This window comes from Salminus brasiliensis, chromosome 2, assembly GCF_030463535.1.
Source record: "Salminus brasiliensis chromosome 2, fSalBra1.hap2, whole genome shotgun sequence".
NCBI lineage: Eukaryota > Metazoa > Chordata > Actinopteri > Characiformes > Bryconidae > Salminus > Salminus brasiliensis.
Genome location: NC_132879.1, coordinates 14,180,054 through 14,207,453, shown reverse-complemented (window position 1 = coordinate 14,207,453; position 27,400 = coordinate 14,180,054). Strand labels below are relative to the sequence as shown.

The 27,400-nt window shown below is 40.3% G+C and overlaps 1 protein-coding gene across 3 annotated transcripts; it reads left to right on the top strand.

The window, feature by feature from the left end:
• Positions 1-3,138: 3,138 nt before the first annotated feature.
• Positions 3,139-27,063, top strand: sh3rf2 (SH3 domain containing ring finger 2). Of its 3 annotated transcripts, XM_072668245.1 has the most exons (11): positions 3,139-3,231; positions 3,725-4,207; positions 7,024-7,290; positions 9,670-9,777; positions 13,832-14,122; positions 20,560-20,681; positions 22,149-22,319; positions 22,518-22,783; positions 23,726-24,018; positions 24,870-25,156; positions 26,253-27,063. In XM_072668245.1, exons 2-11 carry the CDS (start codon positions 3,800-3,802, stop codon positions 26,431-26,433), a joined length of 2,394 nt encoding a protein of 797 aa, XP_072524346.1. In that variant the 5' UTR covers positions 3,139-3,231; positions 3,725-3,799; the 3' UTR covers positions 26,434-27,063. The 3 variants fall into 3 exon arrangements, with proteins under 3 accessions (XP_072524346.1, XP_072524345.1, XP_072524347.1); XM_072668244.1 differs by having other exon boundaries at positions 3,163-4,207; XM_072668246.1 differs by having other exon boundaries at positions 3,165-4,207; positions 9,670-9,765.
• The last annotated feature ends 337 nt before the right edge of the window (positions 27,064-27,400 follow it).

Genomic DNA, 27,400 nt, shown 5'->3' with positions numbered 1-27,400 from the left:
TTCAAGTGAATGTCCTGATCTTGTAGAGACGGCAGCACCAATAGTGATGCATTATTGAAGCCTGAGATGTTGGTGGGACTTTGGGTTTTAGGGATGTGTGAAATTGAAATCCAATGGATTTGAAACATCTGTCAGATTTGTTTCACGTAGAGGTTTGTGAAAATGTGTCCTTCTAGTGACACCATCATGACACATTATTAACCTTTAAGTAAATAAGAGGAAAAGCATTCTGCCTTAATTACCAAATGTTATTTTTTTATTAATATCTTTTAATTTTTTTTTTATTATTAATTTTCTATTTTCCCCCTTTTTTCCTAATTTGGTACTACCAGTTAACCCACCCGTTCGTAGGTCCCCTTAGACATCCAACACACTCGGAGGTAAGTGCTGAGTCCTCAGCTCCAGACACCTGTGCTGGCCAACATTTCCTTAAGAGTGATGAGGGGAGAGAGAGAGTGCCCAATTGCGCTCTCTCTGATTCTGGCTGCTGATAGCAAAACGGCATGGCTCGGATTTTTGTATGTGGAATTTGTTCAGTTGAGAGGGATCCATCATTATTGAAAAATTTCTGACACATGCGCAGCCAGACAGTGCCTCTTTTTCTGAACTGCTGCTGATGCGACGTCACCAGGCAACCAACGCGCTCAGAGGAAAACACTGAGTACCCGGCTGTGATGCATTGGCCAGCAGATGTAATTTGGTGAGAAAGCGCCATCTACCCACACTTGTGAGAGCAAGGCCAATTGTGGTCTTTCGGGGCCCCTGCTGATGATGGCTAGCAGCATGCCCGGGATTCAAACTAGCAATCCTCTGGATCCTATTCGAGTGGAAAACTCAGAGCCCAAATTCTAATTTACTTCATAATGAACGTTCTCACAAAAGCAGCTTTAAAGAGATCTGGGGACAAGCCTCTTTTGAACTTGCCAATAGAGACTGTAGCAACGGAAAACTCCCTTAGATCAACTCAAAAGGAGAACCCTGCCTCCTCTGGTCGACAACAGATAGCATAGCAGATAACTAACAGCAGTAGATTAATTGGTCAGATGGTGTGAGATAATGAAGCACTATGGTTATGGGAATGTGAAAGCAAGACATAAGTCATGCAGATGTAACTGAGTGCAGGACACATGCTCAGTATTACTGTAGAAAGGGAGAGGGAGTGAAGCTGGTGTAAAGTCCCTACAGGTTAAACTGTCACATTCACAAGAAAAAAGCAAAGTCTAGAGGTGAGAACTTCTACAAATATCTGCTTTCCTGTTGAAGGCTTTTTATGAGCCACTTCTTCAGACTAGCAGCAGAGGGAGCTCATATACCATCAGTTTGGGCAAAGGTAGCTCTGCAAGTGAAAGGCATGTATTTGCCAAATGTCCCCAGCATGATGGAAAATGTGAACATGCAGAGGCTTTGGGGACATATGACTGGTTTCCAATAAGAATAATGTTTTTGTTATGTTTTGTGTTTTGTTTTTTTGCAAAAAAAATAAAAGACCAGAAGATTTCCATTTGGTTTTATAGGTTAAAACCATGGCTGGGTTTAATGTGGCAACATCATTGTGTACAGCTTGGTACAAAACAGTCAATGGAAATACCTGTTGTGCTGCAATTACTGGAACAGGAGATTCACTTGCTAGACAAATTCATTAAAATAGGTGTTGGTATATGTATTGAGGCCATGAGATACGGATCAGGCCACATCAAGAAAAGCCGGCGAGGAAAAAAAAGTTTCATTCAGCTGTTTAGAGGCAGACTAGGAGGTGCATGACCTCACAGGTTGCATGAGCAACCCCTTTACTAACGAAATATCTTAATAAATGAATCACTTTAATACGGGAGAAACAGCTCATTATATTAACTAATGTAATGTAATATAATAAACAAATCGAACATCAGCAATAACATCAAAATCATCTGCTTGATTTTAAGCAGATCCCTTGTGCCACCAAAACAGCGCTGACCCATTGAGCCGCTGAAGGTGTCCTTTAGTATCTGGCACCAAGACGTCAGCAGTAGATCCTTAAAAAGTCCTGTAAGTTGGGAGGTGGGACCTTCGTGAATCCCATTAGTGAGGCTTGGGCCCACCAGGCCCTTCTTTCTTGAAGACTTTTGGTAGGTACTGACCACTACAGGAACCCCACGAAACCTGGCTGATGTTTTGGAGATGCTCTGACCCAGTTGTGTAACCATCACAATATCGCCCTTGTCAAAGTTCCTTGTCTCTTCACCTTCGAAGCTCCCCAGGATGAGGAACATCCTGGTCATTCTCACCTTTCTTTACTGGAGTGATTGTACATGTTGCAATAGACTTACTTTACTACTACTATGTTTATTATGTTTACATTTACATTCACGGACCAGTTATTTTAAATACACATACTATATATATATCACTCCATCTCCATTGCACACATTTACTTGCAGTTTGCTTGCAGGTCACACTATCTATCAAACTAATATTTTATTATTTAGTTTCTGGTTCATGTTCATATATTGGATATATTTTGTACATTTATTGTTTTGTTTTTAAAACTTTAAAGCCACGTTGATACATATTTCAATTTTCAAGACCTGTGCAACATCAGAGTGACAACTAATTTATTAATCATCTTCATTCAATTGAAATAATTAAATAATATAGAAATAATACAATTAATACATGATAAATAAAATCAAATGACATAAATAAAACAATACAATCAGATACCTGCTTTCTGCTGCTTGGTGGATTAGCCATGCACCTAATAAACCAGAAACAAAATTATAGCGAAAAAAGCAATAATGAAAGAAGTCATTATTGAAAGTGTTATTGAAATATATTTTTTAAATAATAATAGGTCAGAAGGGTAGATAAACATTACATTTATAAAGAATAATAGTTTCCTGGCGTTTATTTGATGATTTAAGTGGTTCATTTGATATTTTATTAATCTGATTCTGATCCATAAACACATAATGCTCCATACATCCAAACTTACAGGCTACTGTTGAAATACACATTGCATATGTGAACACAGACATTGCTCATCATTAATGTGGTGTTAAAATAGCTAAAAGAACTGCAGTGCAGCTTTCCTGGTGGCTGATGCAGTGTCAGATAGTTACAGTCCATTTCTCCTCCCAGCCTGAATGTGAATCTCAGCAGCTTTAATGAAAGATGATCCGAGAGGAACTCGTTTGGTCTGTTCAGCCCTCACTGTTCTCCCTCCTGTTTTGGTCAGACTGAGTGGACATGGAGGTAGGTAGCAGCAGGACTGTGGACTTATATAGCTAACGCTATTGCTTTTACTGGATCGTTTGTGTAGCTCAAAATCATTAAAATAGTAAATACATAAAGAGAGAGAGAGTCGTACATAGCCCTAGTTTACCGAGTGATGGCGCATTTTCGCGGACTTCCTCTTTCTTGTCAGGTGCTCCTTAAGACGTGGTGAGCCCCTGTGTGTAGTCTACCTCACTGTAGCCTGTTGTAGTCTAGTCTAGATGAGAACTGTGCTATTTGTTGTGTTAATGGACACTGGCTTGCTCGGATAACGTGGCTGGTCTGATCTGAAGGCGCTGGCTACTTTGTAGTACCTCCGTGTCTCTGCTGAATTACCTGGAGCTCCTGACAGGAGGGAGGGGGTGTTTACGGAAGTGCTGCTAGACTACAGCTGCTCTACTTCAATGCAAGGACGTGGCAAAGCCTTAAACTCGTGTTCAAATGTGTAAAAAGTTACTCTTTCTGTTCTGAGGGATTCCTGGCATTCCTGTAACACCCTATGCTGAGTTTCTGAAGCCCACTGAAAAGACCTTGTGAAGACCCTACAATGCATTTTGCATCAGCAAGCAGTGAGGGATCTCAGGAGGAGGATGTGGAGCATGTGGCAGTGTTGGATTTGCTGGAGTGTCCTCTGTGCATGGAGCCTCTGGATGTGACAGCCAAGGTCCTGCCGTGCCAGCACACCTTCTGCAAGCCATGCCTCCTTCGCCTGGAGTCGTCATCACTTTCACGCCTGCCCATATGCTGCCCACAGTGCCATGCCCCTCTCTCAGGTAGGGTGGAGGACCTGCCCACTAACCTGCTTCTGGCCAGACTCATACAGGGCCTTCAAAGGGAGCGTCTGACCACACCAAGGGACAGAAGTGGAGTGTATGTGAGCTCCACAGCTCAGGGCGGCAGCGAGGTTGAGGTTCTTCATACGGCCCAGCAGCAGACGGGCCGGGGCACCCAGGGGGTGAGTACTACAGGACGTGCCAGGTTGACCTAGAAGTGAGATTTTTTAAAGGAATTTCTCTGTGTTCTTTTACTGCTGGGACTGGTCTTGGTATTGGCTTTGGTAGCTTATTTTTTTATTTTTCTGTTTTATAGTGTAAATGTCTCAGCTGTAGGACTATATGTTGGATTATTTTGTGAGTCTGAATATAATGTGAAGGTATAATAACAGAGTAAACGAGCAGGCACACAATGAGGGCATACCATCCCTTCCCCTTCCTCCTTACCTAAAAATCCAGAGCAGGGAGGAAAAGCACAGTCCTCGTAACTTTACATTAGCTTATGACGATAGTATTATTACAAAATGGTTTACGTTTATAGGATGAAATGCTTCGAAAAGCCAAAACTAGAAGCATTAACGTAACGCACATTGTTGCTGTATCGAAAATGTAGCGTATTGAGGCACCACTATATTGTATTGAATTAATAGTCCTAATATCTATCTATCTATCTATCTATCTATCTATCTATCTGTCTATATACTTGTATGTCTGTGTGTCTGTCTGTCATTCTATCTATCTGTCTATCTAACAATCTATCTAACTATTTATCTATATGTCTGTCTGTCTGTCTACCAGTACGTCTATCTATCTATCTATCTATCTATCTAAATACTTGTCTGTCTGTCTGTGTGTCTGTCTGTCATTCTATCTATCTGTCTATCTAACAATCTATCTAACTATTTATCTATAGGTCTGTCTGTCTACCAGTATGTCTGTCCATCTATCTATATACCTCTCTGTCTGTCAGTCTGTCTGTAGTACTATCTATCTATCTATCTATCTATCTATCTATCTATCTGTGTGTCTGTCGTACTATCTATCTGTCTATGTATATGTCTATCTGTCTATCTAACAATCTATCTAACTATTTATCTATAGGTCTGTCTGTCTACCAGTATGTCTGTCCATCTATCTATATACCTCTCTGTCTGTAGTACTATCTATCTATCTATCTATCTATCTATCTATCTATCTATCTATCTATCTGTGTGTCTGTCGTACTACCTATCTGTCTATGTATATGTCTATCTGTCTATCTAACAATCTATCTAACTATTTATCTATATGTCTGTCTGTGTACCAGTACGTCTGTCCATCTATCTATATACCTGTCTGTCTGTCGGTCTGTCTGTCGTACTGGACATCTATCTGTTTATCTAACTAACTATATACCTGTCTGTCTGTTTGTCTGTCTATCTGTCTGTCTGTCTGTCTGTCGTACTATCTATCTGTCTATCTAACAATCTATCTAACTATTTATCTATATGTCTGTCTGTCTATCTGTCTATCTGTCTGTCTATATGTCTGTCTATCTATCTATATGTCTGTCTGTCTGTCTACCAGTATATCTATTTATCTATGTCTGTCTGTCTACCAGTATGTCTATCTATATATCTATGTCTATATATCTATCTAACTATTTATCTATATGTCTGTCTGTCTACCAGTACGTCTATCCATCTATCTATATACCTGTCTGTCGTACTATCTATCTAACTATTTATCTGTCTGTCTATCTGTCTATCTAACAATCTATATAACTATTTATCTATATACCTGTCTGTCTGACTGTCTGACTGACTGACTGACTGACTATCTACACACCTAACTATTTATCTGTCTGTATGCAAGTACGTCTGTCTGTCAATCTATCTATCTAACTGTCCGACAAGCCGTCTATCTAGTTGGAGTGTACCATATGCTCCACATTGTGTTGTGTAGTACAATCATTTTTATACACAGAGACTTTTAACACCACATTTAACACACCAGAGCAAATACGTTACCCCCTGTAATGCTGATTATATTGCTGAGTTATTACAACAAACTAAACAGTCAGTGACTGCATACAATCCCTCCCCCACATCAAGCAGTGAGGAAAAGCCTGTTCCTCGTAAGCCTATAGCTTATGTTTTATTATAAAATGTACTTGGATTAGTATCGCTTTAAAAATTGTCCATCGTCCATTCATCCATCCAGCTAGTCCACGAGCTCAGTAGTTTGCTTTTCTGATTGGTAGCTAACCAGATGTAGTGTCTATCTGTCTATTTCGTTTTTTCCAGTTTCATTCTATCTACAGGTCGTAGTGCATCTTTTAAAAATGTATTTACACTGTAGGTACCAAACAGAGTCAATTGCTTTGGCAGCGTTGCTCTGAAGTAGTTAAAGTTGTTAAAAATGTTAAAAAAGAGTGTGTAATCCATGTCATTTTACTGTAATGTGTCCTGTCATGACAAAAGAACTAACTTTCTCTTCATTTGTTTGTCCTGAAGCTGCAGCTGAGAGTGAAATAAGTGAGAAACACTGACTGAAGTTCTACTGACAGGCTGTGTTTAATCCTAGTTCGTGATGTCTGGGCTGTTAGTGTTGTTTTGTTGGGGTTTTTGATACACTCATTCAGAGGGCTCTTCTAGCTCTGCAAATTTGCTTGTTATATCAGTGTCAAAGCTCCGTCTGTTTGGACCTGCTGTCTCTCGGGCCTGGGCTGCTTGTTAACAAAGTCAGCCCAGCGCACTGGGTCTTAGTTCGGCTTAAGTAGGTCAGGCGGTTTGGGTTTCCCTGGATGCAAAAGCCACTGCAGGAATGGAATTAATTGTTAAAAGTTTCTTAAAAACTCCCTGAAAGCTGTTTATACTGGTGCTCTGTTTAACTCAAATAACAAACAACAAATACTTTGTCTTAACACCTCTTTGTGGAATATTACTGACAGCATGTGCCTATTCTTCTTTCTTTCTTGCTAGGCATTCATTCCTCTTATCTGTGTTTGCTTTTCCAGGTGCTTGCTAAAGCCTCGTACAACTACCAAGGCAATGGGCCCGGAGAGCTCGCCATGAAATCCGGCGACATCGCCAGCCTACGCTGGAGAGGCGTTGAGAACTTGTGTTACACCGATGCCAAGGGGAGCAGTGGTCTCATTCCCACCAAAATGGTGCAGGTGTTGAGTGATCCAGTCCAGCCTGTGGCTCTGTGCCGGGCTCTCTTTGACTTTGACTTGAACAGACTGGATCCCGAGGACAGGAAGGAATGCCTCCCCTTCCTAAAGGTCAGTGTGTAAAGCACTGCCTTACTGCTCTGCATTTATTTTCAAAGGATAACTTTGGCTTATGTTTTTTTGGGGGGCTTGACCAATAAGAACATTTAAGTGGCCAATAACTGTGAATATTACTGTATTATTTATACGTTTAGTCTGCATTTAACTTGTTAACAGTTTAAAATACACTGATGATGAAACTGAAAACCTGTCATTACCATCACAATTAGTGATTGCACTGTTCACACTGCTTCCGAATTTACAAGACTATCAGAAATAAAGCTGGGGAGAAGAGAGAAAGGTAGATTAAACTGGCTAACTGGCTAAAGTTAGATTTTACTGTTGTAAAGGAGCGCATTGAGCACTCTTTTAAGCGCCACGCAGCTTTTTGACAGTACTACATTAAATCAAAGCTCTATCAAGACCACAGAAAGACACAGTAGAATGTGTGACATAAAATTTATATAGAGAAAGGCATCTGGTCTTCTGGAACACAAACAAATGCTAAGGCGAAATTACCTTAGCTAATAACATCCTTGCCTTGTACAGCTCTGTACAGCTGCAGTGTAGATTTCACTGTATTTCATCTCTTTTGGGATGTTTTCTAATTTGCGTACCTTTTCACAATCTTCTCCTTGTGGAAAGGAGGGGGGGGGGGGTGTCAGACATAAATATCTACACACGTGTTACCTTTAAAAACGTCCTCACTGAAATCATAGGCTGTTTCAGTAATAAAGCTCATAAACTTTAATCTACAGCAATAAAGCTGAATGAGTTAATCAGTATTCCTAGCTACAGTCACATCATGCTATCAGAAGAACACACTACACAACTCAGAGGTCATCGAAGAGTATAAGTCAGGGGATAGATACAAATAACAGAACATCCCCTGTGCATCGCTAGAGTTCAGTCAAGAAATGGAAGAAATATGGCACATGTGTAAATAAGCCTGAAGCAGACCGTCCTAACAGACTGACTAACTGTGCAAGAAGGAGACCACCAAGACGCCTTTGACTACTCTGAAGGATTTAAAATGGTGTTGCCACCACCATGCTTCTTGGTAGGGATTGTGTGTTTGTGGTGATGAACACTGTTCTGTCTCTGCCAAACACAGTGTCTAGTCAGATAGCCAAAAACTCTGTCTTGGTCTCATCAGATGCCTTCAGGTGAACTGTTGAACTGTTGTGTTCCTCACTGATGTGCCATATTCAATTTCTTAATGATGGATTTAATTGGGCTCCAACCCCTGACTTGTGTATATACAAATTATATTGACTATGATACCCCTTATAAAAGCATAGGTACTGTCTACCCTGGGGACATTAACGTTCCCCTAATTAAAGAACCAGTCAAATATTGCAGCATAAGGATGGAGCTTTTCAGAATTATTAGGAGTTTTGCTGTTCGTTTTTTCTCAGTTTTATCATTTTAACACTAGGTTTTGGTAGTGTGTATTTGTTATTGTGCTGCTTTTTTGTGTTCAGATGTACCAGTGGAGCCTGTGGTGTTGTATTAGAAGTGAGCAGGTGGTGACTGACAGCTTAGCAGTTGCTGTGAAGGCTGGCATACAAGCATGCAACCACTAAAAGCACACTGATGGATGATTTTCCTCACAACAGAAGTGTCTACTTGTTACAGTGTAAATTAAGCCAATAAATGTGTTGGCAGGAATTTCTGCAGATACTGATAAATCCACAGGGGCTCTGTATCAGCCAAGCTCATACATAGTCATTTTGTAGTAGTTATTGGGTAATTTGTCATAGTTTCTGGATAATAAGTGTTGAGATGAAGAACTTATTAATAAGCCTATAGTTTAAATGGTTATATGGCCCTTTCACAAGCTATGTTGTGATGATGCATGTGATTGAATGCAAAGGGATTTACAGAGGAGCTGGTGGAACTAATAATTAGACACAAGCATATTAAATAACACCACATCAGGTCTGCAATAATGGATTATGCTTTTTATACACCAGTGGCTTATGTCTTATAAATGGCTAGGGGTTTTGGAAGTAATGGAATTTACCCTTGGCCTTCTAAAACTATGTACCTCTCTTATCAGTCACACACAGTGCGAGACTGTTTTTCAGAGGGTATTATATAACTGTAGGGACTTGGGCAAGGCTTCCATTAAAGAGCATCCTAGTGAAGTGGGGCTTTTTTGAGAACAGATGGGTTTGGATTGGAGTTAAGGGAGAGGAGTTAGGGGCCTGAAGGCGCAAAGGGGACATGATATCTCCAGCTCAAAGTGATTTCAGTCAAGAAAAACCTCTTCTGGGACACCCGTGCATCTCTAGAAGCATGACACGTGAATCTCTCTCTCTTTTTTTTTCTCCCTTATCTCACATTGTCTCTCTCTGTCCTCCTCTCTCTTTTTGTTTTTGCATCCAGGGAGACCTCATTAGTGTCATTAAGCGGGTGGATGAGAACTGGTGTGAAGGGAGACTGAGGGACAGAGTGGGAATCTTTCCTCTGCAGTTCACAGAGGTGAGACTTAACGTATGTGTTTGCACACTACATTTGACTTTATGTGGAACGGATTTGGTTTGAAGGAGGGAAGAAAAATAAAACAACACTGAGGAATTATTCAGTAGGTACTTTGATACTGCATGTGTAATTAGACGTTAGGGTATGAAACACTGTGTTTGTTCTTGAATTACAACAGCCTTGTGACATTTTTATTTACTCAGTTCACCAGCCTTGGTCTTTTTCCCTCTAATCCTATCTCTGTTCAACACCAACATCAGCCTTTGGCACTGCGTCACATTATCACAACATTATCAATGGCACAACAGAAACCCCAGCATTTGTAAGCATGTTGGCACAGTTAGATTTAGATGTTCACAGAGAAGACCAGCCAAATGAGCTGACACTGCTCAAAAACAACAGAGCAGGAACTTGTTCAACTACTTAAAACTAGAATGATCGAGATATTTTGACCGTTTTGATTTGACTACACCATGATTATTATATTATAATTATGATCAGAGCAGTTCAACAGTATAGATGGTTTGGTAACTTTTATTAATAATTTGTTTTATAATAAATAGCTTTGACCAGAGGAGGATAGGTTGGGTCCCCCTTGTGAGTCTTGGTTCCTCCCAAGATTTCTTCCTCCAGCTCTGAGGGATTTTTTCCCTGCCACTGTCGCCGTTGGCTTGCTCACTGAGGGTCTTGGATCCTTCATGTCTTCTTGCGTTATTTCTTTTTTTCTGTCTTTTACTAATTACTAATTATGTAAAGCTGCTATGTGACAACAACAGTTGTAAAAAGTGCTATACAAATAACTTAGACTAACCCCATGCCATTTTAATCTGACATTGAAATGAGATTAATGCTGCATTCCATTTGAACTCGGATGCTGGATTTTCTGAGTTCCTGAGGAAATTTAAACTGGAATGCCCCCACAAGTCGGATTTCCTACTTGGAACGTCGAGAGAGCCTCACCAGAACCCCGAGTTCAAAAACATCAAAAAAGCAGCAGTATTGCTCAGTTTATTAGCACTTCTAATCTATCTGTGTCTAAATAATACACACAGTACTATCCAGCTTCTATCTGTGATGTTTGGATATGCAAAATACTTTACAACGCATTGTTATCAACTGTAATCGCTAACAGTGCTAACCTGGGACATAAAAGTGGGATATATTTTGGTTAGATTTGGTTAGAAACACAGCTTAATATTTTAAAGCAAAAAAAAAAAAAAAGAATGACCTTGAAGGCCACATCAGACATTTTCACTGTATACATTCATAGGATCAAGCCATTTAGGGTGTTTTCTCGACCCTCTTAACCAGAGCAAATTACATTTGAGTCATGTTACCCAATTAGGAGAATGTAATGTTAGGAGTCTCACCCAGGGATTGTTATTGATGTCGTGTGATTTGCTTGTTTTCCTGCAGAATCGAACTTAAGTCTACAACTGTTGTTATCCACTATACCACACCAACCTTTCCCCAGAAAAAACTAGGTAGTTCTAGGTCAGATTTACATGCTCAGAATCAGGGAAATAAGATCAGACAGGATGGAACAGAAAGGTAATCAATAAAGGGGACTACATAGAGGGGACTACAGGGAACTACATATTAACCAAAAGACAAATTTACAGATTTGAAAAAATGTCATCCTAAACCCACATAATAAATAAGCCAAGACCTGTTTGGTATCAGAAGTTTGCTTCTGTATTGTTGTACTGAAGCTACAAGGCTAATGTAGTCAACGGGTAGTAGAAGCTCATACCTTACCAACTAGCATTGTGCTGTTGGTAAGGTATAACTAGCAACTGCATGACCGTCATCACAGTTGCCTCAAATGCACTTACTCACGTGGTACTGTACAATAAACTGGATGGTACAATAAACCATTATTAATAAAAAAATAATTTGTTAATTAGTAAAAAAAATGGTGAAGTGCCAGAAACCACATAACCATAATACAGTAGGCTAAAGAGGCTGTCAACTCAATTAAAAATATTTACATCATACTTCATCATCTTAAAGATTTATGTCTTCATGATCTTGAGTAGAGTAAAAACACTCATCTTCAGATTTTACTCTATGGTAGTGGTTAGACTTTGAGTCAGTGTCAGACTATGGCTATATCAGATTATGGAGATCAGTTAAAGGAATAGTAAAATGATCAATCATTTAGATTTTTCTCCAAAATATTTGTTGTGGTGAGTGCCTGTGACCAACCGAAGTGGGAGTCAGGACAATCTTGCAAACACTGCTAGCATTTTCTAAAGTATAGCAGAGTGGCTAGGTGGCCATGACGGACGACTAATCATTCAGCCATCGCTAGCATGTGTTGGTTCTTTTAGACTAACTAACAAACAGAATGAGCAGAAAGAGCTTTATTACTTTATTACTTTATGTAGTTATTTCCATGTCCACTCAGCTGAGACATCCAGTCACAGCAGAGAGAGATACGGAATAACGTTAGCTCTTTCAGCAAACAGAATCCTACATTTCAATCATTTGACCATGATTCAGAGGTGTTTTTAAAATGTTAACTAGCTGACTCACTGGCGAGCTACCGAAGCCTTTGTTCGGTGAGGGACAACAAAGGGAAAAGGAGCTGCTGTATGTCGTCCCACCCAACTTGATTTCAGTCACAGGAAGCAAAAAGCATTGGCAAACAACCAAGGAACCATTGTTCCTTATTTGACAGCTAATAGTGCATTCATGCTGGACCCTATCACTAAATACATGAAGCAGTTAGCAGAATGAACTGACAACCCCTTTATGGTTTGCTGCAGGTGTGTGAAGTTGGATCAGGTGTTTTGGGGCAGGGAATAGTTGAAACTATGCAGGGCAGAGGGGAAAACATGTGTAGTAAAATGTGATAAAACCTCTTCTCTGCCTGATCAGCTTTTATTTTCTGGCAAAAGTCAGACTTGTATAATCATTGTGTAAATTCAATTCTTGTTTGGAACATCACTTTAAAAGGGTGCATTTCAAAGTGCATGGACACCTGCCACCCCCCACCTTTGCAGCAGTAAATGTAGTCTACTCTTTAATGAAGGCTTTTAAATAGGTTTGGAAAGAGTAGCTAGCCAGGAGAGTTTTAGATTATTGGATGATTAGTTCTGTATGGAGCTCCATTACTCCAAAAAACACAGGTCTGCTACTCTACAGCTCAGAGATGGGGCACCCTCCAGCCCCCACATGGCATTGAGCAGTGCTTATGTATGCAGTACTCCAATGTTAATGGAGATACAAGCTGTGTGTACATTTAAACAGTATTTTAGCAATATGCCAGAGAAAATGCACTTTTAGAGTGGAAAGAACCTTTAAAATGTCTGATGATCCTTCATTTTTTGAGGGTAACTGTTGTCCCTTATTAAGGGTCATCCAGAAACTTTTGAGCACACAGTGTACCCTTAAATTGAAGCAGACGTTGTGCACTAGAACGTCGCAGTCAAATCCAGTGTGCTCATACGAAGCCAGAATGACAACAACATTGTGTCACTGTCCAATTACTTCCGAGCTGCACTGTATCTGCTGTTTGTCAGATGAAAGAGGCTGCTTCCCTCACGGCAAGCTTCAGCGAGCCTGCCGTCTCCGTGCTGGCCAGCCAGCCGTGAAGGCGCAGTAATGCTTTCCTTGCTTTGGTGGCATAACAGCACATCAGTGTAGGGGGAGAGGGAGCATCAGTTGTGTGTGTGTGTGTGTGTGTGTGTATGTGTAGCGCTGCAGCACTCTCTCTCTCTCCCTCTCTCTCTTTCTCTCTCTCGCCTCTCTCTCTCTCTGTCTGTCTCTTTCCTTTTCTCCTAAAGCTCACAGCAGCAGTAGCATCAACAGCAGGAGCAGCAGCAGCGGCGGTGGCTAGGGCTTCCTGTCTCTCGGTCAAGGCTGACCAGAGAAAGGGGGCCAAGCACCAAAGCGTGACCAATGGCTTTGTGCTGCCACCTCACTTAGAAAAAAAACTTCACGTGGAGAGGTCGCAGGTAAAAAGGGCCAGGGAAACAAAGCAGGCGTCCTCGGCTTAAAAGTCTCCTCCATTGTCTGCTTTTAACATCTTTTTTCTTTTTCTTTCTCTCTCTCTCCCCAGCCGAATCCCGCTGCTCTCAAACTCCTCGGGAGAGGCAAAGGTGGCGACAGTGCGGAATCCCGTCCTCAGGACACAAGGCAAAGCAGGGGCCACAGGCGGTTCTCCGGGACGACCAGGCCTCCACAGGTCAGCCTCTTGAACAGTCTAAACACTCGGCCTCCCTACAGCCACGTTCAGAGCCAGCAGCCCCAGCACAGCGGCCCCGCAGCTCCTCCTGCCCCGGGCAAAGCAGCCCAGCTCGGCCCGGCCTCCAAACAGCGGTCTGGAAGTGCTCGCAGAAGCCTGACCAAGGTAAGGAGTGAGGGTGGGGGGTTGTCTGTCTTGAGCAACGGACTGGTGTGCGTCACCTGTTTGTGACCAGCTTGTTTATTACAAACACCGGCAGACCAGTGTAATCCAGTTTAGCTGGGTCTTCAGCTGGATAGCTTTAGCACAGATTAAGGGAAGGTATGAAATGTGAAAGGTGATCACTAGTGTCAGAAGTTTGTTATGACACAGGGACAGAAAATGCACTGCCTGCTGTTACACGATGCCAATGCAAGTGACTTGGTAGGTTGGTGAGAAGTGTAGGCTGTTTTTTTGAGTTTCTCTGTGGATTTAATGGCGTTTGTAATGGAATAGGAATAAATGGGGACCTTTGAGGATAATCCTGATTTATGTTTGAGCTAAAATGATTGATTGTGCTCCGGAGGTCAGGTGATTTGAACACAGTACCTCTTTGTGTATGGGCCATCTATAATTGCACTCAGTTATCAACAGCACTGCTGGTAAACAGACATTATGAGGTCAGTCGCTGCCTTCGTCATTTGCATATAACGCTCTTATTTTTCGTTTTAAATAACAAGGAAATTATTATACTAATATATATATATATATATATATATATATATATATATATATATATATATATTGCGCTGCCTGGTTCTGCTATATTCTGTGCAATTTTGGAGCTAAAAATTCACCCTCCTCTGTTGCTCCTCCGTAAGCTCATGACTCATATCGTGGTTATGTAAGCCCCCCCCCTTTATCTGGTTGAAAGGCTTATTCCTCTCGGCTGAGCAGTGACTCCCTCCCTCACTTTCTCCTCTCGCTTTCTCTCTCTCTCTCACTCACACACTCTCTCGCATTTCTCTGTCCCTCCGCCCTCCCGCACAAGTGTGCACCATTAATAGCTGACTGGCCGTTTGCGGGGCACATCCTTGCACGCAGAAGACTCGGCCTTCCTGCCTCACACTCTGACCTGCCCGTAGGCCAGTTAACGCAGGCTCCTCTCTCTCTCCCCCCTTCTCCGGGTTGCGCAACACTCTGTAAAAGCAGACGCAACTGTTTCTCAGTCTCTGTTTCTCACTCTCCCGCGCTCTCTCTCGCTCCTTCTGTTGCTGCATCACCAAATCCTTTTAATTGGCAGCATAAGAGAAAAGGCTGCATGTTGTCACTGTCTCCAGTAAACCACTCTTTAGAGAAGTAGGAGAAGCGTTGTTAGTGTTTAATGTTCTTTAATGGACGTAAACTGTACCATTTGGACCAAAACAACAAAAAAAAGTAATAAGCTTTTGATATGAAAGTAAGGACACATCAGTTGCACAGATTGTTTTTCCCCTGCTAATGAATGCATTCAGCAACACAGATGTGCAAATGCACACACACAGCTTGACTGTAGAGACAAGCTTGTTCCTGAAGCAACGTATTGGCAATTAGAATGGGACTAGAATAGGAGCAGATAATCATGACCCTATTGGCACTATGTCTAATGCCAGGTGTGGTCTAGAGGAGTACAAAGCCCCCCATCATTGAGCTTTGTGCTCTCTGGAATGGTGGTGCTCCATCCAACACTTTTGGGATGAGTTGGGGAGTGGGGTTTTGATCATCCAACATTCTGACCTCACTAATGCTCTCGTTGTTGAATGCAATCAAATCCTTACAGCAATGCTTCAAGGTCTAGTTGAAAGCCTTCCCTGGACATTAGAGACAGTTACTCCAAAAAATCTGGAAGGTTTTTTTAATAACAATGAATGAGCATGTGTCTCAATACTTTTGTCATATAGTAAATATATTGTGTATGTCTTCTATATTATACAAATGCATTGCCTACTTTAGTCATATTCTAAGACACCTCTAGGAGTGTAAATGGAGTTGCACACATTGCACATCAGCAGAATTAATGTAGGAGGGTGAAGCCTCCTCCAGTGCAAATTCAAATTCAGCCCACCCGAAAAGAAAATAACCAGCCATGTTCAACAAAGCCTGGTCACGATCAGCACACCACACAGCTAAGATCTGAACCTGCATGCCACCAGTAGAGTTTCATTAGACATTATAATTATAATATATATATATAAAATGAGAACATAACAATATATGGATAAAAGTATTGGGACACCTGCTCATTCATTGTTTTTTCTGAATTCAATGGTATTAAAATGTTTATCTTGTCTCTAATGTCCAGGAAAGACTTTCTACTTGATTTAGGAGTATTGCTGTGAGGATTTGATTGCATTCAGCGACAAGAGCCTTAATGAGGTCAGGATGTTAAGTGATCACCACCTCACCTCATCCTCAACTCCCTAATTCCTCCCAAAAGAGTTGGATGGAACCATAATTCCAGAGCACAGTGTTCCTCTACTCCACAGCTCAATGCTAGGGGCTTCTTACCCCTTTAGCCCACACCTGGCATTAGGCATGGTGCCAGTAGGTTTGTGTGCATCTGCTCCAGTGAGTCTTATTCTAGTGGCAAAACTTTTCTACAGGACTACCCAAGCTGTGTGCATAATGCATTCATTAGAAGGGGGTTCCATAAACATTCAGGCATATAGTGTAGTAATATCAAAAAACTTAAAATGCTGAATAAATGCTTTTAGTGTTTTTTCTTTAATGTGGCCACAGATAAATTAATCTTATAAGTAGGGACAGAATTGTTGAGGTCACACCTACTTTAGTATCTGTGCTGTTTTTTTTATGCTGCTCACTGCCCCTAGTTCACTAGAGTGTGTGGGTTCCCTACCACAGATGGGTAAAATGCGGAGGACATATTTCGCTGTACATAGTGACAAATACTTGCACCTTTACCTTTTTGTTGTATTAGGAGAGGAAGATCACAATACAGCTCTTCACCTTCAGTCATACAGTATATGAAAGCCAATTTACTGTTATTACATGATTTGTTCATTTTTTTGATTTTAACACACAATTTTTGCTCTAATCATTTGGTAAAATATGCCAAATTTATTTGTTTCTGTAGAGAATTAGTTAAACTATTTTCACCGATTAGCCATAACATGAGCACAAAGGGCTGTGCTATATGACGATGTTTTATCAAAAACGTGATACAGTATGCTTTATTTTGCTTTGTGGACATCAATGATTTGAAGTGCTAGGCAGCTGCTTAAGGGACCCTCATGGTTGCGAATTGTTGGGACAGGGTTTGAGGAGCTGGTCTTTTCTAAAGGTGGTTGTATAGAAGCCATAGCACAAACAAGCTGGAAAAAAGGCCTTGGTAAGACCTCGGTAAACATCATCTGAGAGCTCAAGTCTCTCCACTTTTGAAGGATAGTGTTTCCTAACCCATTAAAAATAAAAATAGAAAGTACTGAACATTTTGTTTTTTCAATTGTTCCGCACTAAGCATTAGATTGCGTTCAATTGTGCAACACCGCTTTCTAAGCTATGAGATGATTGCATGAGTCACGGGGTGGTAAATTCTAATGACATAGTCTCATGTCAAATATGGTGCAGCTCTACTTTGATGGTCCTTGCACTGCTAATGTGCTAGCAACACACCCCCTGCTGTTATTGTTTATGAGGTGTGTGTGTGTGTGTGTGTGTTTGTGTGCACACTGAACTGCCAAACAGGCAGGGGGGTCAAAGTGCAACCACACTCTGATCTCACAGGTTATCTGAAGCTGACAGCGCGTGAGGAACAGCGCTACCTCTGTCCGTTCACATCAGGCTGTTGCCACCACGCGCTCTGTCACTTCTGGTTGTGAAGTCAATAATGTCACATAATAGGATAAGTGCTGGCTGAAAGTCTAGGCTGGAGCTGGGAGACTAACAAAACAGTGTGTTGGACAGAGGCTATTCATGGGTTTCTAGGTTTTCTAGTAGAGTGCAGTCGTCTGTTTCAATCGCTTGAGAAATGGTGGAGAATTAGGAGGGCTCACACTGTTCAAAACATGGGGGTGGAAAAAAGAGTTTTTTCTTATCAGCATTTTTGAACACTGCTTCTGCCTGCTTGTCTTGCTGCGTAGTGCAGTAACCATCAACCATCAATGTTTAAACATTAAGTAGCAATTGTACTATAAAAAGGCAGCTTCAGACTTATTTTGATGCTCTACTGTCTGTTATATGGAGAATGGCGTCTCTGTAATTGCCACTCCAGGCCGAAACGCTGCTACTGAACCATGTGACTTTGGTGGAGCTGCACAAGACCTCTCAGCAGAGTCAGATTTGTGTAATAATACTACTGTAATAATATTCTACTACCTCCGTCTGTAGACTGCTTTCACTTCTGATGCTAGTTCTGTATCTATCAGCTTGTTAACAAATGCATGTACATGTACTGTCCTGTCCAATGAGGAGGAACTCGTAGTGTGATTTGTATTTACAGCAGTGGAGTAAAAGTGAATTACACTTTCCATCTGCAGGGGGAGCCCAGGAGCACTAAAATTCCACTTCTTGCATAATGCTGCTTTAGTTTGCCACAGTTATGTGCACGTGTGCGGTTTCGGGAAAAGTCACGTGACCGGGACAGATGAATACGGTCAACGTGTTGAGTGCATTGCATTGTGGGCTTTGTAGTGAATGTACTGCTGTTGTCTTGGCAACCGTAGTCCCACTGTAGAGTGAAGTATTTTACTGAAAAGTGAAAAGCAACCATGCCGTGTTTTCATTGATTGATTGATTCATGTGATTAGTTCATGTAAGTACATAGAAATAAGTAGCTGATTGAATGCAGCCAGTTATATGTTAACTTGCTTTATTAGTTTTACTACTTATTTACCCCTGTTCCTTCTTAAATAAATGATTTTGCAGTTTCTGTCATGTTAGTATGGTGACATAGCATGGCTGTAAAAAACGTCCCTGAAATGGCAACTTTCTCAACTTTCTGATGCATTTCAAGAAATTTTGAAGCATTTCCATCTGCCTGTTCATCATGTAATTTGAACATGATGTAACGAACGATGACCAGACTCAACATATATATATATATATAATAGAGATGCAAGGTTTTCTGGACAGCATCAATATACTCTGGCCACTGTTACTTTGCAACCTTAAACACCAGAAGCAAATTCTTTGTCATTCATCTCCCCTTGAAAACGACCGTCGCTCGTCTCCAAGATCGGAAGTGCTGACTTCGTCTCCAATTACTTCTGCTCTATAGCACCGCTGCACATAGCACTTTTCCTGTAGACCGAAATAGCAGCATCATAAGCGCGGGTTTCAGTTAAACCTCTCTAAGCCGCTGCGGCTCGCTGTGCAGCATTACTGTAGGTACTGATCTTAAATTACATGTGCAGGGAGAGATAAGGGTGTTGCAAGAAGCTGCATCATGCCTGATTTTGTGAGATTTGCCAGTATTTATCATTGAATATCACAGAAGAGCCAATCAGATCGGTTTCTGGTTGCATCAGGAGGCCACCTAACAGTAACACAGCAGTGATAATACTAGCACTGTGGTGTGCGGAAATGTGAAGACTAGATTTGAGTCACTGAAAAATACCCATGACTCAAGTTCTATTCTCAGCTCTCTCAGTTGTGCCTCCTAAACAGTTTGTAACCACACCTTGGGACAAGCCAGCATCTGGGGCTGTTTCCTGGTTGAGTCAGCTCTTTAGTGCTGCATAAGCTTGTCAGAGATGCTTAGTGTTTTCTTATGTAACCAAACTGGGAAAAAAATGAAAAAGAAAAGAGTTTGGAATTATTATAAAACATTATCATACATTATGCCACGAACAACAGATATTGGATGCGTGACAGTGAAATCGAGCCCCTTGCCAGTAAAGTGCTTTATACAAATGAGTGTCGATGGCTTTGATTTGTTATGCTTCATAGTAATGATTAAAATTGGAGCTGATGTGTGATAATTGGAGCAGTGGGACTGGTGTGCTGTAATCTGTTGTTATACTGGAGTGCAACATTGCAGAGCCACTTTCTGGTTTTGAGATGTCGTCAGGTTTTATGTTATATGACTTTGTGAAACATTATATGATAACTAGAATAAAAGTGTATTGTAGATTGTGTTTGTAACAGTTTGACTAGCCCCATTTGGCAAAAATACCAATCTGAGCATTAGCTAACGATAGCTAGCTGATAGTATTAGCGTCTACATTTTATAAGTGCAAGAATAAAATGCTCCCCAGTAGTTTTAGTTAAATAGTGCTTTTCTGGTAAATGCATTTGTCATTTGCTAAATAATCTGCAACAGACGTCTAACTATTATAAATACAAAGCAAACCACTTCTAAACAATCATATAACCCTAAGCTGAAAATAACATCTTAAAACATATGAATAACATGTCCCACAAAAGCAAGAAGAGACATGATCACATTAATAAAATGAAACTGCTGAAGTTGCTGCTGTTCTTAGAACTGACCAACCAGAATTCAGAGGTGCTGAAAAATCTGAAAGTAGACAAAGAGTGTATAAGGGTTGGACCCTATTTTCTAACCATTAGAAATGAGAAATATCCTCAAAATGTAATATTTATGCATATTTTTTTCATCATAGGGTGAAAGGAAGATGAATGGTGAAGTTCCTCCAACCATCACAATGGCTCTGATTAACCCTCAGGCCCCTCCACCCCCTCCTGAGAGCAAACAGTCCTCCACTCAGCAGCTCTCTATCAGCGTGTGAGTACCTCTAATTAATGTCCTCTAATTAACCAATTTCTGAATTGGTTTCTAATTTCTAGCTCCAACCATAATCAAAACTCACACATGGAATACATTCCTAATGCATTACTTTATAATATATATATTCTAATATAACACAGACCATGAGTCTTGAGGTTGGAACAAAATTCTTCAAGGCTGGTAGAGCTTCAAAAAGGTGGTTAGGCATCTCTGTTGTTGAGTTATTACTTGGCTACTTAGCTTCAGGTTCCATGCAGCTTCAAAAAACAAGGCTTCCATTGTAGAACGTCCTTAAGGCTGAAGGAGAGAACAAAGTTCTACATGCAGTAAATAAAAGGCTTAACCCATTCAACACTAGGCTTATTTTTTAACCAAATATCCGGTACCCATTATGAGTTATTCACTATGAAATAGTCAAATAAACTATTAATTATTTTGTAACTACTATTTATTTATTCAGTTATTCATGATCCACTATGATTTATTCAGTTTCCACTATGAATAATTTAGTATTCACCATGAATTATTCAGTATACACCATAAATGAATTAGTTATTCAATATCTACTATAAATGATTTGGTATCTGCTATGAACTATTCAGTATCCATTATGATTATATTTATCTACTATGAATTATTCAATTTCCACTATAAGTTATTCATTAAGTGCTATAAATTATTCATTCATTTCTATGAATTAATCAGGATGCACTATGATTTATTCAGCTTCCACTGTTAATAATTCAGTATCCACTATGAATTATTCAATTTCCACTATGAATGATTTGGTATCTGCTATGAACTATTCAGTATCCACTATGATTGTATTTATCTACTATAAATTATGCAGTATCTACTATAAATTAATCAGCGTCCTCTATGAATTATTCAGTATCTAGTATTAATTAATCAGGAGCTACATAATTCAGTATTTAGTCTAAATAACGTTTATTTAAAGTTGAAAGGGTTTTAAAAAAGGCAACTCAGTTCTCAAATCAGTAGTTTAAATAGCAAGTGTGCTTGCTAGCTAGCTAGCAGATAATGGCTAGCCTAGCTGAATTGTATTACTAAATACTTCTGCTTAAGCTGCTGAAGCAACTTACTATTGACTCTTTTGTAGTTGTATTGTGTTTTGTTTTTTTTTTTTGTTTTTTTTTTTAATGAACATGAGATAAGCTTAGATATTACTGTCTGTGGTAATCGATCGTATAACACAGATGGACCAAACGGAGATTAAGTGGGAAAATGTTAAACTGTTTCTTTAAAATCTTTTTTTCTTTCTCTGTCACTCATTCTCTGCTCTTAGCGGATATTTAAATAAGTTGGTTTTCGGGGATCGCGGCCTAAATGTCATTCAGCAGAAATCTCTTATCGTTAAATCTGTGATGAGCACTTTTGTCACTGTGACTTTTCTTGTGGTCCAGCAAACAAAGCAGTATGATGCAGATAGGTGTCTTTCCCTAGATGTGCTGCGCTGTACTCGTACAGTCCCCATCGGCCCGAGGAGCTGGAACTGCGGAAGGGCGAGATGGTGGGAGTTTATGGGAAGTTTAAAGAAGGCTGGTTACGTGGCCTCTCGCTCCGAACTGGCAAAGTGGGCATCCTGCCTGCCAACTACGTCACACCTGTGCTCCGGTAAGAGAATATCTGTTCCCCCAGACCCGTAGATCAAAAAAATTCCTTTGAAACATCCAATCAGCAGCCACCAGTAAAACCAGCTCGCACTTGGACGTGCATCAATCACTTGTAATCTCTAGGTGTGGCGCACTTCAGCTCTTTGACCTGTTCTGGAATGGGCGCCTATTGTGTTGTGTGTTGACTTGTTTCTTGCAGAACCTCTGCAAGATTTCTCGAGCAGCCAAAGCCTGCTGCACCCATTGCGAGCGCCACTGTTGCTACGAAGAGATACACACACCAGAAGCCCCAGACTGTGGTGCTGGCCCTGGATAAAGTGAAGACTGATGGGACTTCTGCTGCCCCAGTAATAGCCATGCCGCCTCAGCCGGCCTTGTCATCTGTCAGTGCGGCTAGAGCTCCTCAGGCAGTAGGCAAGCCTGGCTGGGACACGGTCAGACGGGCCTTCCAGCCCTCACACAGAGGTGAGAATCACGCAGCAGCAACATGCAGCATCTGTTTGGGTCGTTGGAGGACAACTCAGAATGTGGCAAAAAATAACATCCCAGTATTTTCACCAGACATGATACGCATCACATCATGTAACACATCATTTCAACAAACCACATGTTCACATCCTCACTTAATACTGCCCATGTCATCGCTGTGAGTTGAAAAACCTTGTATCTCCAGAATGGAAACTTTACATGAGAAGGAATAAGCCTTCTTAGCTTTCAGTGGAAGTCAGTGTAGAAAAAGATTTTAGTCCAAGTCATTTTGAAACAGTTCTATTGGTCATAAAATTCATCATTAAATTGAAAAATGGCAAAAATGGGGATACAATGTTTTTACGTGACAACGAAGATATGTTGAAAAAGCTGCAAATTTGTGATGTCACAAAAAACAAACACATGTATATACTGTACATGTGCACGTTCAGCCTACTGCTGTTTGGCCCTGGAATACTTTTTGAGTGCAGGACAGAATTAAGCTCATGTACATAGATGATAATTTTTCAGATTAAAAAATGGCTTAGGTCCCCGTACAGTTAGGGAGTGTAGTTCACTTTTACACCACTGCCCTAAATACAGTGCCCCTCATGGACAACTGTACACATGCATTTGTTTGACAAGCTGACATAAAGGAGTCATGTAGATAGAGGTGATAGAAGTAATATTACAGAATTGTAGATGTTATATTACAAATATGACTCGTGTTACGCAGATAGAGAAATCTTTTGCAGCTACACCAAACATAGTGCGATAGGCTATTCTCCCTATTACAGTCAGTGGAGCATTAGCATAATCTGAAAGCTGTTATTTTATAGTAGAACTGAATTTAAATCGAAAGGGTAAAGAGTTTTTATAGAGTTTTTATTTATGTATTAGTTTGTTTGTTTGTGTGTTTGTTTGTTTCTGTATTTTTAGGGTCACCTCACCGTGGCAGCTACCATGCCCAAAATTCTGCGCCAAGCTTTCATCCCCCACCTCAGGATTTGGGACAGATCTACGGGTTTGGCCGCTCCCCTGTTCTTCCCAGGAAAAGAAATGGTTTGTTTACAAATCCCATCAGGCCACAGCACTGGACTAATGAAGGAATGACACCCTCTAGTGGTGGCTACCATACAATGGATGGCAAATATTCTCTCCCAAAAGAAATGTCCACGGCCCCTCAGTCCATTCTGGTAAAACCAGATTCGCATAGGTACAACACAGAAAAGGTAAACAGACCTGTGTGGCACTTTTGTATACACGTGTTGCTCTGTATTGCATATGGATTATTTATGGTACTCATTTAGTGTTTAAAGCAATTTACAAGTATTGAAGCTCACTGACCAGTTAGCTACTGTATGAGTTGTTGCATAGAAAGTAGAGGTTTATCAGTACACAGAAATCACGGTTCAGACCCCTGACTGAATAACATTACTTATTAATTTACTTATTCAGTTTTAGACACCAATCAGCTTAAGCTAAGCTTACCATGGCATGTTGCTAACTTAAAGAGGTTAACTTAAATATGTTAAAGATTACAGCTGAAGACCTTTTCATGCCAAGACCCACTTCTATCAACTTTTACTTAATCAGTTTTATTGAATAAAATAATAAATACTTATAAAGTAATAAAATAATGACCCTATGTTGTTCTCTGTCAAGATCAATTGGGCTCTAATCTTTAGTATGAAGACATAGAAACAGTTTCTGTTTCTGAGCATGGTTGCAGCTGTAAGCTGGGTTTCCCTCTCTGCACAAAGTAAAGGTTACTGTTAAATGGTAGAGCGAGCATTACATGGCACACTCTCTCCAACATATAAGATGATCTTATTCCTATGAAGCTGTTGAGAAACTGTGCTGGGGTCATTCGACTTCTCTGTATCTGAGTCTTGTAGCTCCAAAGCAAAACTAAAGAGGCAAACTCTGGAAACTCAGAGATCTCTTGGGTAAAAATGTGTACAATTGACTAATACTATAAATCAAATCACTATGAATCATTTTACTCCAGTCAGTGAAGAGGGAAGTCGCATCAGTATGATTTCATAAGATCTGATCGTGTCCAACTGTCTCGTTTCTTTAGCCTGTGAAGTCAGTGCGGTTCTCGACCGAAGAACTTTCTCAGACCACGACAAGGTTGAGCTCACTATCCACTGGAGCACAGATCATTGGGAACTCGCAGAGCTGCTCCACTGCTTTGGAGCACTGGAACCCGTCAGCAATCCTGGGTCGAGACGGAAGTACTTCAGTTCTTAAGGACACAAAGACGCTTCAGCAGAGAAAAGGACCAACTCAGAATCATACAACTATCGACGGCCTCCAGTTAACCATGAAACCACCGATAATCAACGCCCAGTCCAGTCCCAGCAGGTATGTGGTTGGTCTCCTCTACGTCTTAAAGGACGTAAGTGAATCGTAATAGTATATAGAGCCTTTCAAAAGATTGTAAGATGCTGGAAAATACACAATTACTTGTAGATTATTAATCCCATTGCAAACTCACCACCAAACCAGTTGATTAGTTTGTTTTTAGTAAATTTGAAATCTGTTATTTATTTTTTTTAATGAGTAATTGTGACAAAGAAAGAATTTGAGATGCCAAAAAAGGAGTATTTGATCAGATTTATTGTTCATTACATATTGTTGTTAATTTTACTGCTTACCTATTGGTTTATGTTGTATAAATAGTAATAATAATAATAATAATAATAATAACAACAATAATAATAATAATGTCACACTTGTAAAGTGCCTTTCACATTATCCAAGGATGCTTTACAATATGATGCACAAAGAGGGGAAATGATTCTCAAAGAGAATGATCGTATGTAACAAAAAAACAGGGCTTTGAGGATGGAAATAGAGGGGGACACGTGAAAAGAAGAGGTTCAGGGGTTCCAAAGGGTGGGTGCAGCAACACTAAAAGACCTGTCACCCATAGAGGAAAGCCTGAACCTAGGAACAGCCAGGAGAGCAATGTCCGAGGACCTTGGGAGATGCAGGTGCAAGGCCTTAAATGGTGAACGGTAAAATTTTAAACTGGATGCGTGTGATCTGTGAATGTTAGCCTGTGAATGAAAACTGATGAAGGACAGGGTGATATGGATAGATTTCCATGGGCAGATTACATTTCCACTCTTTATTATTATCATAATTATGTTATTTTTTTACTATTTAATGTACTATACTTTTTTGCTTCTCAATTTCTATTGTTTATTTAAATTTGATTTCACTCTTAAATTTAACTATTAAGATTTATCTCATTTTTTTTTACATATATATTGTATACTGTATAGATATCTGTTTTTTTTCTCTATGCATATTTGATGCATCAGCTTGGCCCTCAGTTTTCCACTCAAGTGTAAATGAAGGTTGATTGATTGATTGATTGATTGAACTACTGTCCCTCCCTAAATTTTCAGATGTGAAGTATAATTATGATAAACATTTATATCCGTTCTTGCAGGCACAGGGTGGTGATGGGATACAATGCACAGACTGACACAGAGCTGAACCTTCTGGAGGGAGAGCTGGTCCTGGTCCAAAGGCCTCGACCAGACGGAAGGGTTCTCGTGACCCAGGAGATCACTGGACGAACAGGCCTCTTCCACAACAGTATTGTGGACATACTGGACAAAGTTGTCTGAGTGCCACTGTTGTTGTATCTGTGTGTGTGCATATGTGTGTGTGTGTGTGTGTGTGTGTGTGTGTGTGTGTGTGTGTGTGTGTGTGTGTGTGTGTATTCATGTTTCACTATTGAGCAGTGTTGCTTTTGGAGTCACTTGGAGTGAGTCTGTTACATAATGAACTCAACAAGAAAGCAATATACTCCAATATGTTTCAGTGCACAGCATGCCTCGTCTCAGTCAACAGACACAATCAAACCCCAGATCCTGCTCAGACATGTTCCTGTGTGTCGTTGATCACTTATGACAGATACTAGTGCCTTTGCTTGGGGTTTTGATGGTCGTATGCACTTTGGGGAAAATGATTATTATGATGAAACCTGCTTGAATTTTTGACACTTGAACAAAAAATGTGTTGAAATGGATGATGAGATTGTCTCTGAGAGCACAAGATCCTGCTGTTTGAATGCAGTAATCATGCAGGGTAGGTTTGTCATTACACCATCGTGAAACCTGTTTGCAGTTCACCTTGGAAACAGGGATAATTTGTCCCTTATCCCCCTGTAATTTAATTAAGCGAACCCTTGATATTTGGTCACTTTATTTTTTGAACTCCAGGAATATAAAAAATAAATTAGTAATGATGCAGTGTTTGTGTTCTTTCTTTATTGGTTTATTATTTTGAAAAGCTCGTGCTCAGCACAGTGTGATGTTCTCTTAGCTCGAACAAAGGATTAAAAACATTTTTTTCAAAGTGTCGGCATAATTAAATAGTTAATAATTAAACAAAGAATGGCGAATTTAGACTGGTGGTTGTGATGTGTACCAGATGTCCAAAAAATGTAATGCCTCCAATGTTTCCAGGTGCCCCAGACAATATTTTACATAGCTGCGACATCATTTTGGCTTAAGACATATATTCTAGTACACTTAGAGTTACATGCAGGGTGTTAAAAGGCAAAATACTCCTTAACGAAAACTCTGTTTT

Coding starts and splice junctions, on each gene's coding strand:
- sh3rf2 (XM_072668245.1), top strand. CDS start 3,800: ATGCATTTTGCATCAGCAAGCAGTGAGGGATCTCAGGAGGAGGATGTG. Junction 7,291..9,669: donor AATGCCTCCCCTTCCTAAAG/GTCAGTGTGTAA, acceptor TTTTGCATCCAG/GGAGACCTCATTAGTGTCAT. Junction 9,778..13,831: donor TCACAGAGGTGAGACTTAAC/GTATGTGTTTGC, acceptor CTCTCTCCCCAG/CCGAATCCCGCTGCTCTCAA.